Source organism: Armigeres subalbatus, chromosome 1, assembly GCF_024139115.2.
Source record: "Armigeres subalbatus isolate Guangzhou_Male chromosome 1, GZ_Asu_2, whole genome shotgun sequence".
Classification (NCBI taxonomy): Eukaryota; Metazoa; Arthropoda; class Insecta; order Diptera; family Culicidae; genus Armigeres; species Armigeres subalbatus.
The window spans coordinates 247,158,805-247,173,271 of record NC_085139.1 but is presented as its reverse complement, the minus strand read 5'-3'; the positions used below and the strand labels follow the sequence as shown (position 1 = coordinate 247,173,271).

General features: G+C 43.8%; 2 protein-coding genes across 18 annotated transcripts in view; both read right to left on the bottom strand.

Moving 5' to 3' along the window:
* Window positions 1–14,467, bottom strand: part of LOC134206396 (neurobeachin) — a 486,080-nt gene that overhangs the window by 312,974 nt on the left and 158,639 nt on the right. The gene's annotated exons all lie outside the window — the stretch shown is intronic.
* Window positions 7,004–9,938, bottom strand: LOC134212476 (uncharacterized). Its single transcript, XM_062690382.1, has 3 exons — window positions 9,845–9,938; window positions 8,445–8,536; window positions 7,004–8,287 (listed from the first exon to the last, which is right to left on the bottom strand). Exons 2-3 carry the CDS (start codon window positions 8,461–8,463, stop codon window positions 7,071–7,073), a joined length of 1,236 nt encoding a protein of 411 aa, XP_062546366.1. The 5' UTR covers window positions 8,464–8,536; window positions 9,845–9,938; the 3' UTR covers window positions 7,004–7,070.

Here is a 14,467-nt window from a genome sequence, read left to right as displayed (position 1 = left end):
ATACTGGATTGCAAGCAAATGTATTCGGTGTCGCAGGAGGGAGAGAAGCGGGTTTATTCGCCGTCTGATTCTTTCTGCGTCACCTTCTCCGGGTCCGCACTGCCTGACTACGTAGTGATTGGCAAACTTCGTCTACCTCTTCGGCTGTATGTACCGAAGGTGATGAATTGTGTTAATTGCAAGCAGCTGGGCCACACCGCTCAGTACTGCTGCAATAAACCTCGTGGATGGCGCGTGCAAAACGCCACCGAAATGTGTCTATTGCAACGAAGGCCCTCCACATGCTCTTGAAGCTTGCCCGACGTACATACAGCACCGAATCCACCAGAAGCGTTCTCTTCAGCAGCGTTCTCGACGTAGCTACGCCGAAATGCTGAGGAAGGCCGCTTCACCAGTTGTATCTGACACCATCTACTCGTCTCTTTCTTTGGACGATCAAGGTAGCTCTGACTCCGAAGTTGGAAATGGGGCCTTTGTTTTCAAAGGCTCAACGAGGAAACGAGTAAAACAAAGCCAGCGTCCCTCGAAAAAGCCTAGGAAACAGCCTCAAAGAGAGCCTCATTCCAACATGGCGAAATCAAACGCAGGTGGAAATCAAAAACGTTCGACTTTTGTGGTTTCACATCAGGATGAACGAGAGTCCGGGGACATCTAAAATCCCAGATGCCCCATTTTTTGCGATTTCTCAGCCAGAAAGAGAGCATAGAGAGCGAACACAACAACCTCCGAGCGCTCCAATGTTCACACTTTCTGGCATCGTGGAGCTCATCCTCAACTTTTTCGATGCTTCCGACCCCGTGAAGAACATGGTCAAAACTGTTCTTCCTATTCTGACTCCTCTCCTGAAGCAGCTGGCTTCAAAAATGCCCCTCCTCGAGTCATTCGTATCCTTCGATGACTAATTTCGTCGATAAGGCTCATATGATTTCGATTCTACAGTGGAACTGTCGAAGTATTCTTCCAAAATTAGATATTTTCAAATTTTTAGTTAACAAATTACAATGCGATGTTTTTGCTTTATGTGAAACATGGCTAACATCAGATGTAAACCTTCATTTTCCAGATTTTAACATCATTCGCCGCGATCGGGCAAATCCATATGGAGGGGTGCTTTTAGGGATCAAAAAACAGCACTCCTTCTATAGGGTCGATTTTGCTCCGATGTCAGGCACCGAAGCTGTCGCATGTCAGGTGACTACTCGAGGAAAAGACCTCAGTATCGCCTCGATATATCTTCCTCCAAACACCGCGATATCTCGTAGAGATCTCTCGCACATCTGCTCGGTTATGCCCGAGCCACGGTTGCTCTTGGGAGATTTTAACTCCCACGGAACAGGCTGGGGGAAACTGTACGACGACAACCGTTCAACAATGATATACGACCTCTGCGACGACTTCAATATGTCAATTTTGAATACAGGAGAAGTTACACGAGTGGCACCTCCAGCAAGAGATAGCCGTCTAGATCTTTCCATTTGTTCGAGCTCATTATCGTTGGACTGTATTTGGAAGGTGGTCCAAGATCCCCATGGTAGTGATCATTTGCCGATCGAAGTTTCGATTTCCAATGGACATAAGCAATCTGCTTCCATCGATCTCGCATATGACCTCACGAAGCACATCGATTGGGGCAAATATGCGGACGCCATCATTGATGGCATACAGTCGATAGAAACACTTCCACCGCGGGAAGAGTACCAGTTTCTATCTCAGTTGGTTATTGACAGCGTTCTCCATGCACAACGCCGGCCGGTGCCAGGAGCTTCGGTTCGTAGGAAACCACATAGTCCGTGGTGGGACACCGAGTGCACACAGCTCTATCGTGAGAAATCTAACGCGTTTAAGGAATTTCGGAAACACGGATCGAACGTTCTTCACAAACGGTACATCGCGCTCGAGATCCAGTTCAAGAAACTGGTCAAAGTGAAGAAACGTGGATATTGGCGCACTTTTGTTGAAGGTTTATCGCGCGAGACCTCAATGAAAATTTTGTGAACCGTCGGGAGAAGAATGCGCAACGCGTCGCCCGTAAACGAAGATCGTGAAAGCTCGTCGCCGTGGATACTCGATTTTGCGAAGAAAGTTTGTCCGGATTCGGTGCCGGTGAAGCAAGTGTCACGTGATGCTTTTGCTGACAGGGATGATATAGATCGGCCCTTTTCGATGATTGAATTCTCGCTTGCTCTCCTTTCATGTAACAATTCTGCTCCAGGGATGGATAGAATAAGGTTCAATATGCTCAAAAACCTCCCAGACGTCGCGAAGAGGCGCCTATTGAGCTTGTTCAACCAGTTACTGGAGTGCAACATTGTTCCGGATGATTGGAGGCAAGTGAGGGTGATAGCCATCCAAAAGCCTGGAAAACCCGCGTCGGATGATTGGAGGCAAGTGAGGGTGATAGCCATCCAAAAGCCTGGAAAACCCGCGTCGGATTGTAATTCGTATCGCCCCATCGCGATGTTGTCCTGTTTTCGGAAGTTGTTGGAGAAGATAATTTTCTTACGGCTAGACGAATGAATTGAATCGAATGGTTTGTTGTCAGATACACAGTTTGGTTTCCGCAGGGGTAAGGGAACGAACGACTGTCTTGCGTTGCTTTCTTCAGAAATTCAGCTTACCTTTGCTAAAAAAGAGCAAATGGGCTCAGTGTTTTTAGACATTAAGGGGGCTTTTGATTCAGTTTGCGTCGATGTCTTATCCGACAAACTACACGAGTGTGGACTTTCACCAATTTTGAACAACTATTTGTACAATTTGTTGTCAGAGAAGCGTATGAGTTTTTCTCATGGTGACTCGGCAACTTCAAGACTTAGCTACATGGGTCTCCCTCAGGGCTCATGTTTGAGTCCTCTTCTTTACAATTTTTACGTCAGAGACATTGATGAATGTCTCATGCCAAATTGCTCGTTAAGACAGCTTGCAGATGATTGTGTTGTATCTGTTTCGAGGCCAACAGCGGTTGATCTGCAAGGACCATTGCAAGATACTTTGGACAATTTGTCTACTTGGGCTTTGAAGCTGGGTATCACATTCTCTCCGGAGAAAACTGAGATGGTTGTCTTTTCAAAAAAACATAAGCCGGCAAAGTTTCCGCTCCAACTGATGGGTAAGGCAATCACTCATAGCATGTCTTCTAAATACCTCGGGGTCTGGTTCGACTCTAAATGTACCTTCGGGAGGCACATTGTGTATCTGACACAAAAATGCCAGAACAGAATCAACTTCATGCGAACGATAACGGGAACATGGTGGGGAGCGCATCCCGAAGATCTTATCATGTTGTACCGAACAACTATTCTGTCGGTTCTCGAATACGGTAGTTTCTGCTTTCAGTCCGCGGCTAAAACACACATGCTGAAGCTTCAACGGATTCAGTACCGCTGTCTCCGTATCGCGTTGGGTTGTATGAACTCGACTCATACGATGAGTCTGGAAGTACTTGCGGGAGTACTGCCTCTGACAGATCGTTTCGCGGAATTATCGCTCCGGTTCCTCATCCGTTGTGAGGTTCTCAATCCATTGGTCATTAACAACTTCGAGAAGCTGCTTGAACAAAACCCTCAATCTCGTTTCATGAGTATTTACCACTGGTATATGACGCTGGAGGTAAGCCCATCTTCGGTTGACACCAATCGTGCTAACTTTTTAGACTCTTACAGTTCCTCTGTTACTTTTGATCTGTCCATGAAGCAGGAGGTTCATGGAATACCAGACTTTCTTCGAGCGGAGGTCATACCTCTATTATTATACTCTATATTTAACAAATCGCATCCCTACCTCCTGACCACTTTTTCATCTTCACCGACAATCTAAGTTCATTGGAGGCTGTTCGGTCAATGAAACCGGTGAAGCACTCAGCGTATCTCCTAAAGGGGATAAGGAAAGCTTTGAGTGCTCTGTCGAAACGGTCATTCACAATCACCATGGCTTGGGTCCCTTCTCATTGCTCGATCCCGGGAAATGAGAAAGTGGACTCTTTGGCTGAGGTGGGCGCTATGGAAGGTGATATTTACGATCGGCAAATCACCTTCGATTATTTTTCTCATTAGTTCGTCAGGAAACCTTGATCAGCTGGCAGCAGAAATGGACAAATGGGGAGATGGGTAGATGGTTGTATTCTATTCGCCCGCAGGTGTCGAAGCGTCCATGGTTCAAAAAATTGAATATAGGACGAGACTTCATTCGAACCATGTGTCGTCTAATGTCCAATCACTACACTTTAAACGCACACCTTTTCAGAGTGGGACTTTCGGAAAGCAATCTCTGTGTTTGCGGCGAGGATTATCAGGACATTGTTCATGTCGTGTGGGCGTGCGAGGAGAATCGTGGCCCCAGATCTGCATTAACTGAACATCTCCGGGTCCGAGGAAAACAACCAAAGCCTATTAGGGAAGTGTTGGCGGGCCTTGATCTCGAATACATGTCCCTCGTCCACCAATTTATGAAAGTTGCTGATGTGAGATTGTGATCTTAGTCTGCACACCCCCTTCTCTGTCGTACCCCATATCGAATGTCTTCCTCTTTTTGTCCATTTCAATGTCTGTCGTTAACCCCTTTCGTATGTCTTCCTCTCATTGTTGTCTCCCAAAAAAATGTTTGTCCCGTTACAGATGTGAAACATCGCCAAGAATGTCAACTATGTGAACATCAGCATCGTAATTATTTAAGCACCCTAAATTTCCTTTCTTTCCTACTATATTATTGTATTCCCTAACCTCGACTAAACTGCGAGTCTTTCGGTTCCCCAAAACTAACATTATGTATAAGATTTAAGTAATGAATTGTTAAACTTAATTTCGGCTCCGTAACGCTTCACGGCAATTGAGCCTCCAAAATAAACGAAAGATTAAAAAAAAAAAACGTTTCTTGATTCTTCAACATAGTGTTTGAGGAACCGAAAAGCTCGCCGTTTGATCGAGGTTAGTGAATACAATAATACAGCAAAGTAGTTCTACGTCACATTTGCGTACCACCCGATTAGGCTGCACCTTTGAGTTTTTAATTTTCCCTGTCGAAATTTCGTCATATCCTAAGATGAGATTTGTCGCTGATAGGGCAATTTTGACTACTGTGGAAAGCTCTGTCTGGTACCGCCAGTGTCCATAATACATGACTACGTTTCCAAGTGCATCAGCGAATTGTTTAATTCCGCGGAGTCGCCGCTTGTGGAAAACTACTTTTGGGGTGATACGAAATTATTTTACTTCACTTAACGTGAATTCCCTGGCATGTTCTACCATTTCTGTCAGCGTCCGCAAGGTCGTCTATCCAATGCTCCTTTGATAGTGGACCTTTAGATGGTGGCAAAGTTGTTTCACCGTATTTCCGAGCAAACTCACGAGTAGTTGCTCAGGACGACTAAAATGCGGACGCAGCTTCTCCAGGACCATTAAGATCGACTTTGGTAGTAGTAGCTGGTCCGACACCAGCTCGAGCGCTTGCTGCAGCTTGATTAGGTTCTTGTGGTTCACAAAGCCACAGGCATCGTTGGACGCTCCGGGTAGAACAATGCAACTTGAATATCAACCATTGGATTAAACAGAAAATTAAGTGCACGCAGCTGATAGCGTCAAGAGTAACGTCGGTCACCGAAACGTGAATGTCTTCATTACAGAGAGGTTGAGGATCGAAGGTTAATAATCTCAGGATCTGCTCCGAAGGCGCTGATAATAATAAGTGTGTGGCCTCGTACCATCGGAAAGGGACCAGCCGAATACGTTAGATAACTGTCCGGGGCAAAATAGTACTTTCGTGTCGTCCGTAACTAATCAAGATCAAGAAAAACTGGTTGCTTAGCAAACGTGTTGTAAGTCATGGCCTACTGATGCTCGATTCTCGTCTCAATTCAAATTATGCCGCGTTTGCGCGGTTACGTATGGCGAGTCACTTGAGACGTAAGATCGACAAGGATAGATATCGGCAATGGACATTATGCATATTACACACTTCCAAACGAGAATTCAAATAACTATATATTTATGGGCACACACAATAAGGAGCTTAGGCAGTTTTTTCCTGGAATCTTGGAACGATTCCCCACTTCCGTTTTCAGCACGCAAACCTATTGAATGTTTATCTTCAATCGACAATCACCAGAACGATTCCCTGGAAAATTTCGCAAAAATGCGCATGTCGAGTATACCCGCAGGGCCACTCACTCTAAGTGTAATTCTCCACAATCCTTCCGGCATAAAAGCGGGCACAAGGCGAGCATTGAAAACATAATTCCTGTACCAGTACTGTCCGGAGGCGAATGGACAAAGCCCTTCCGGACCAACCTGCGGAAAATTGGTTGTATGCCGCAGCAATGATTGAAAGTCCCGGTACGTTCCGTTCAAGTAGAAACAAACCGGCTGCGCCAGGATTCCCATCGGATACTCATTGTATTGGTTGTTACCAAGGCGACTGTGCGCCAATTTGATTTGAAACTGGTTGGTGGAAAAAAAATTAAAATTGGTTGCCTAGCTACGAAAATTTGAAGTTTCTGCACGACTTGCTTTCAAGTTACCTCATAGGAGTTGTCCATGTCGATTAATACATCCGCAGTTCCGTTAATTACGGCACAGGTACGGTTGAACTTTGTGACCCGAAAGTTCGTTCGGGCCATATTGAATCCGCTGATCTGTTCGATACGTTGCAGAGTTACTTCCGTTTCGATGAAGATCGACGAGACTGTCGACAGGAGGATCAAAACACCGGCAGCAGGTCGGAGCATCGTGAACTGTATTGTGCTCTGCCGTTTTGGTGGAGCGCTGTTTTATTTGCAACCCGATGATCATCTCAATGATTATCTTTCGCTAAACAAGTGCACAATACACGTAAGGGTCTGTTCACAAATTACGTAACGCAGAAAAATCGATTTTCGACCCCCCCCTCCCCCCTGTAACAAAAAATAACAATTTTGAAACCCCCCCCCCCCCTGTAACGCGTAACTATGAAAATTATGACTTGCAAAAATAACACTCAATTTATAGTTTTATAATTGACCATTTATTATCGATAACAGGAATGTTTTAACATGTTGTTTAACATAGGTTTCATCAAAAACAGGCATTGTTCGACGATAGTTTTCACTCATCGGATGCTGTGTCACTCTCCCAACGGTTTCTGAAATGTTCTGCATAGTTAACCGTAGGTATAATCTCCTCGTCGTAAAAATCGGGGACAGTTACGCCATCAAGCAGTAATTCGTCCACTTCGACCCATTCTGCTTGCAGCGCCTCTTCATCAGCCATATCAAAACTGACAAGAAGCTCTTCGTTTCTCTGAGATATAACTTTCACGGGTTTTCGTTTTTTGCTGCTTAATTTTTTCCCATGTACTTTCTTATGGGATTTTAGAAGTGTGGTTGATGCAAAGTAAATTCCACAGTCCTTGCAGCTACGATCCGTTATTTTGTCATGTACTGATGGGCAATAGGTATCATAAGGAATGTCTATTCCTTCGAAAAACGCAAGGTTTTGGAACAAATTACAAAATTTTATGTTATTTCCTGTGTTTGTTAACCCTGATTTTTCAGGATCGCTTAGTGATGTGATCAGTGGATCATAGGTCAATGGTACAGGAGGAGTCAAAAATCTGTACGGGAAATAGGTACCGTACTTACTGCGGAACGGTGTGCAGCATTCAGCGTCCGTGCATTTCACCACTTGCAGCAAATACTGAGAAGTCCTCACATGAGAAGCTATCCAGTGTTCGTCAACTGATACCATCTCCGAAATGCAAAGTTCAGATTTATCGGGTTCTACATACTCAGCAACAACATTAAAGCCATCAATAACGAGGTTCCTCCAAACTTCACTGAGAGTTTCACCAGCGTTAGCAAAGTTTTTTTTCTCTAACATTTCGTCTGTAGTTCGGCCTTGGGAATCCAGATGAGATCCGAATTTGTCATGTGGAAGTATCAGCCCTGAAAGCTCCCGACTCAAAGGTGCCATTCTTCGTTCTACCGGATTGAATGCAGATCTTCCGGGCGCATTCGTTGCAAGAAATAGAGCGTCGAGATCAAATGATTTGAAAGTGTGGATGGCAACGGAAATCGTTTTACCAAATCTCGGATTCTCATCCGGTCCGCCATCAACAGTTGTAATCATAACTGGCTTAACAGTGTTAAAGTCAGTTTTGAGTATTTGGTCGAATTCAGGTAGCTGTGACAACCGCTGGATATCTAAGGCATGAGCGTATGCCGAAGATTTGGAATGTTTTGCAGATCGAATCGCGATATATGTAGGTCCTGATGGACTGATATAATTAGGGTCACCAAATCCACCTTTTCTTACTTCAAGTCCTATGAAAAGAACGTAGAAATCAATATTAAGGTTGATATTTGAAGTTGTAAAAATATTCTTTTTGAACCACTTGGTGTGAAATATCCAAACGGTTGCATTATGCACAAAAGTAAGAATGTAGGTAAATAGACTAAAGTAAAAATTGAATGGAAATACCAACTTGAAAGTCCATCATGACTCAATATGTTCAATGCACACGTGTACATCGAAAAAAAGGATACCGCGACGCTGCATCGACACTAGCATGTCTGTAGGTTTGAAATTGATACTGATAGGTACTTGTTTCAATTGACACATACAATTAGGAAGACCAATGTGATGACACTATTGACCACGACCGTGACGATGACTAGGACGAACATGACTACAACTTAAATGTACACAACCAGCACACTATTATGCAACACAACGAGGACGGCGATTATGACGATTCTGTAGACCACGACCGTGACGACGATGACGAACATGACGATGACTCAAATGTTATTAACGTTGACACTATTATGTAGCACAACGAGGGAGACGATTATGACGACTCCATAGACTATGACCGCGACGACGACCATGATCATGATGACGACTCAAATGTTTACAACCTAGACACTATAATGCAGCACAACGAGGACGACGATTATGACGACTCCATAGACTACGACCGTGACGACGACCATGCGCATGATAACGACTCAAATATTCACATCCAAGACACTAATATGCAGCACAACGAGGACGACGATTATGACGACTCCATAGACTACGACCGTGACGACGATCATGAGCATGACGACGATTCATATGTTCACGAAAAGGACTCCGTTATGCAGCACAACGAGGACGACGATTACAACCATTCTATGGAGCACGACCGTGACGACGATGACGAACATGATGACGACTCAAATGTTCAAAACCTTAACACTATTATGCAACACAACTAAAACGATGATTATGATGACTGTATGGAGGACGACCATGACGATGACCATGAGAATAATGACGACTCAAATATTCACCTCCAAGACACTATTATGCAGCACGAGGACGACGATTGTGACGACTCCATAGACTACGACCGCGACGACGACCATGAGCATGACGACGATTCAAATGTTCACGAAAGGACACTGTTATGCAGCACAACGAGGACGACGATTACGACCATTCTATGGAGCACGACCGTGACGACGATGACGAACATGATGACGACTCAAATGTTCACAACCTAGACACTATAATGCAGCACAACGAGGACGACGATTATGACGACTCCATAGACTACGACCGTGACTACGACCATGAGCATGACGACGATTCATATGTTCACGAAAAGGACACCGTTATGCAGCACAACGAGGACGACGATTACGACCATTCTATGGAGCACGACCGTGACGACGGTGACGAACATGATGACGACTCAAATGTTCACAACCTAGACACTATTATGCAGCACAACGAGAACGAAGATTATAAATACTATGTGGACCACAATCGTGACAAAGACTCAAATGTTCACACCCAGGATACTATACTAGGACATTTAATATGACAATGACTGTAACAGAATTTTCAACTATGATGGCAGTATTTGGCACCAGCACAATCCCGAAGACAATGGCAAAAAAAACCTCACGACTCAATAAAGCGCGGTGACTATGACGATCGACAACAAACATAACAAAATAGCCTACGTTGATGACAACAGAATGGAGCATGTGGGTGATCCCGTGATTCCTAGTTTGAAACCAAATGAATATCTATAAACGTTGTTATACCTATGTGAAAAATACAAATAATGGTTAAGCTATCAGTACACTGTTTGTCATAATGACAAATATTTGTCAAGTCAGCCTGACATCCATGTCGATTTCTGGTCAGTCTGATAGATATTCGGATAAACTTGACAAATAGTTGTCATCATGACAAACAGTGTACTGAGGGCTTTAGCCGTATTCACAATTTACAATAAGATAAACTTATCGACGCAATACTCAACGTGAGTTTGTTGCCAGAAAGTGACTTTGTTGTTTATCCTTCTGAGTCAAAATTGTCGATGTTACATATATAATGAAGATTAAATTAAATATAAAATACCTGCATAAACTGATGGTATGAGCTTGTGTCCCTTAGCAATAGCAAAATCATGATCCGGTAGCTTAACACGGTAGTCAAGATGCATAAGAAGTGGTCCTTGGCGAGTGGCTGCCGTAGTAGCTAGCGGAACACGCGCTTTATCGTCCTGGCTAAGGCGCGCCACTTCAGCGGGACCAAGGAAGCTAGCAAGCTCATCTAGCATTGCGATTGAAGCTGCACAAAAGCGCGTATCTTTATGGAATTTATGGTAGTCATTTGCAGCGCGGACCAAACGAACGGGGACTGTTTTTATGTGCTTCATCCCATCCAAACTACGAGCTCGTTTTGGCATCAATCTATAATAGACGTATGATCGAGAGACTTTGAATCCTCGCTCACTAGAAAAAGGTAAACGAATATATTAGCAGAATGTAAACATATGATTACTACTCAATTTACTTACTTGAGTTTTTCAACCAGATCGTCCAAGGTTTTTACAGTTCGGAGCTCCTCAAACCTTCGTTTTTCCTGAGCTGAGGCACCATATTGAGCAATATCTACAATTGCTTTCAATACTTCGTCTTGCTGCTCATATCGTGGTCTACCAGGCGATGGTATCGACTTCTCATTAAGGTTAAGCCATTCCAATTTCTTTTTACGTTGCACTGACCGGAACTGACGCTGTCTTTTTTGATTATTCTCCAATCTCTTCAGTTGTTTCCGCAAACATATTTTCGACTTCTTGGCTTTTCTCAATATTATTGCCTGCTCTGTGGTGATCATATCATTATCTTCGCGCACTACAAGACCAGCGATCTCGGCATCGACAATTTGCAGCTTTTTTCGCACTTCTGCCTGCTTTGGAGCATTATGCTGTGCGCGCTCGATGTTCAACGGCTCTGAAGTACTGGCAGTGCTGTCCGTTTTGGAAGTAATTGTCGTTTCCGCTACATATGAGTGGTCGTCACCTCGGTCGTTACATCCTCCTCTCGGATTCGTTGCACCGTTACTTCCCGAATTCGCATCCTTTTTTTCCGTTGACAACTTCTTCGCAAAGAAGCGCTGAATGTTGCATCCTTTATTCGCTGAAACCTTTTTCAAACGCTTTTCTTCCAGAGCGAATGATCGCTGGAAGTCATCAGCACGCTTGATTCTGCTCCATGAAATATTACACTCATTTTGCAATTTTTGTTTCGGCCGATCCGGATAAGCAGCACAAAATAATTTGAATAGTTTCTGATACAATTCAGATTTATCCATCCTGAACAGCTATTTCTGTTAATCCTCAAATGAATAATTTGCAATACTGAGTGCGATATTACCGACGGAAACTTATTCGAAAAACCTTTTCACGTTAGCGGTGTAGTAACGACGGAAAGTGAATTCGATTGCTTATAACCAGGGTAGCAAACATAATAAAATAGTAAACGTCATCCAGATTATGAGCGAAAACGAAGGGGCGAAAATGAGTTGTGCTATGTTTTGTTGCACACTTCAAAAATTTTTTTGATACATTCATTTTATTGCAAGCTGTATTTGGAAAGTACATTAATTTTTCGTGTTACGCGTAATGTTGGACCAATACCCTCCCCCCCCCTCTATAAAGTGTAACAAAAAGTAACACTCAGTTAACCTCCCCCCCTCCCCTAACTGCGTTACGTAATTTGTGAACAGACCCTAACAGGAGTAATTACGTGAACGAATATTGCAAAATCGAATATTTGTGATAAGTTGCTATGCCATGCAGTCATGCAAATATAGAACAAGTGTCAGACCAGCAGTGCAGTGGTGGTGGGCCGACTCCCAATCTGACAAAATTTTGAGTTTCAAAGTCGGACCACTGACCTGCAGCTATGTATATGATCATTAAGCTTGGAAGATGTAGAATTTGAGGAACGGGTTGCAGCAGTTTGTTCAGTTTCGGCGAACAAGGATTTCAACGACTGATACATTTTGAGAAGTTTAGGGGGAGAGGAGAGTGTCGAATGGCCCAGTTTCATACAAATGTATTTGCCGTGCCGTTTGAATACTTATATGAGCAATTGTTCACGCGGGGGGAGGGGGTAGGGGAGAACGGTCCAAAATGCACCCCTTAAGCTTTTTCGATGTTTTCGCCCATATAAACATAAAAACCCAACCATTTCAACGTATAGGCGCAAAATTTGAGTGAATATGAAGGGATTTTGCTAATTGTTTCCAATGGAGCTCAATGATGGATAACTAATCATGAATTGTAATGGTGATATTCGTTCATAAATGTATTACAACAGATTATATGAGTGATTTTATGAGTGAAGCCATTTTGTCCCAGGGGTGCATTTTGGACCGTTCTCCCCTATCTAAGACTGACCATAATCTGTTGACGTGGTATATGGACAGCCAGTTTCTTATTTTTGTATTAAATTTTTGTACATTTTTATTTTCATGTTTCTATTGAATATAATACGGCGAGACGAATATGCACTACGAAAGCGCGACAATAGACCGACGACGTACCATGCGTCTCCACTGAACTGATGGGAAAGTTTAACCGTACTCGATTGCACTAAGTCCCTGCTGGAAGGAAAAAACGGTTAGTTAACTCTGGCACCCGTGACCAGACCCTGCCGGTTCTTGGCCGTCCGCACTGACCAATTTCGTCCGGATTCCGGTCTCAGAGTGTGAATTAGCAGAAAGGTGCTATCGAGGGCTAAGGGAAAAGTGGGAAGAGTCCACTTCCCCAACAATGAATCAACGTTCACAACCCACAATCCGGAAGCACTGATGAGAGGAGTTTGGATTTTTCTCCTGGAAGCTTGGAGCTCCAGAAGTTTGTGTTCCATGATTCTGACTTGACATTCGAAAATGATTTTGAGAGTACTAAATTTTGTCATTATCTCATTGTATTTCATAATTCCTAATTTTTGCTACTGCCTTCGATTTCAGTCACCAGAAAGATTCCCTGGAAAGTTTTGCAAAAATGTGCTCGTCGAGCACACCCGCAGGGCCACTCACTCTAAATGTAATTCTCCACAATCCTTCAGGTACAAAAGCGGGCACAAAGTTGGCACTGAAAACAAAATTCCTGAACCAGTACTGTCCGGAGGCGAATGGACAAATCCCTTCCGGTCCAACCTGTGGAAAATTGGTTGTATGCAGCAGCAACGATTGATACTCTCTGTATGTTCCGTTCAAGTAGTGACAAACCGGTCGCTCCAGGACTCCCATCGGATGTTCATTGTACTGGTTGTTTCCCATACGACTGTGCGCAAATTTGATTTGAAACTGGTTGGTGGGCCGAAATTAGGTACCTTGAATGATTTGGAGTTTCTCTGAGTTGAATCAAACTTACCGTATAGGAATTATCCATGTCGATTAATAAATCCATTGTTCCGTTCATTACGGCACAGGTTCGGTTGAATTTTGTGATCCGAAAGTCCGTTCGGGCTATATTGAATCCGCTAATCTGTTCGATACGTTGCAGAGTTACTTCCGTTTCGATGGAGGCCGTCGAGACGGTCGACAGGAGGATCAACAAACCGGCAGCAGATCGGAGCATCGTGAACTGTATTGTGCTCTGCCGTTTTGATGGCGCGCTGTTTTATTTGCACCCAGACGGATATCTGCCAGATTATCTTTCGCATTGATAGCGCAATAGACACGTAACAGGAGTGTGCTGGCATAAAATTACGTGAACGAACATTGCAAAATCGAAGATTTGCGATAAATTGTCATACTATGCAGTCACGCAAATGCGGAACGGGGATCAGAACTGCAGTGGTGGTGGACCGACGACTTTCGGCGACGTTTCAGGATTTTTTTTTCGAGTCGCAACAATACATCACCCAGTAAACCAATAACGAGATTGGAGAAACTCCTTGCGACATTCGACTTGGCAAGAAACAAAAATACAGATCCTGGAAAAGTCGAGGACGGGTTGAATCGAGGCTGGGTTTTTGACCAAATAATTTTGGGATAAGGACAAACGGTGAACGTTCGGGACCATACAATCTAAGGACTCGGCGTGAATGGAAGAACACCAGGGATAGGCAGCAAAGAGGGTATTATGCAGATTCTGTATGAGACTTTTGCGGAATCAAAGGACACATCAAGAGAAAGTATTTTAA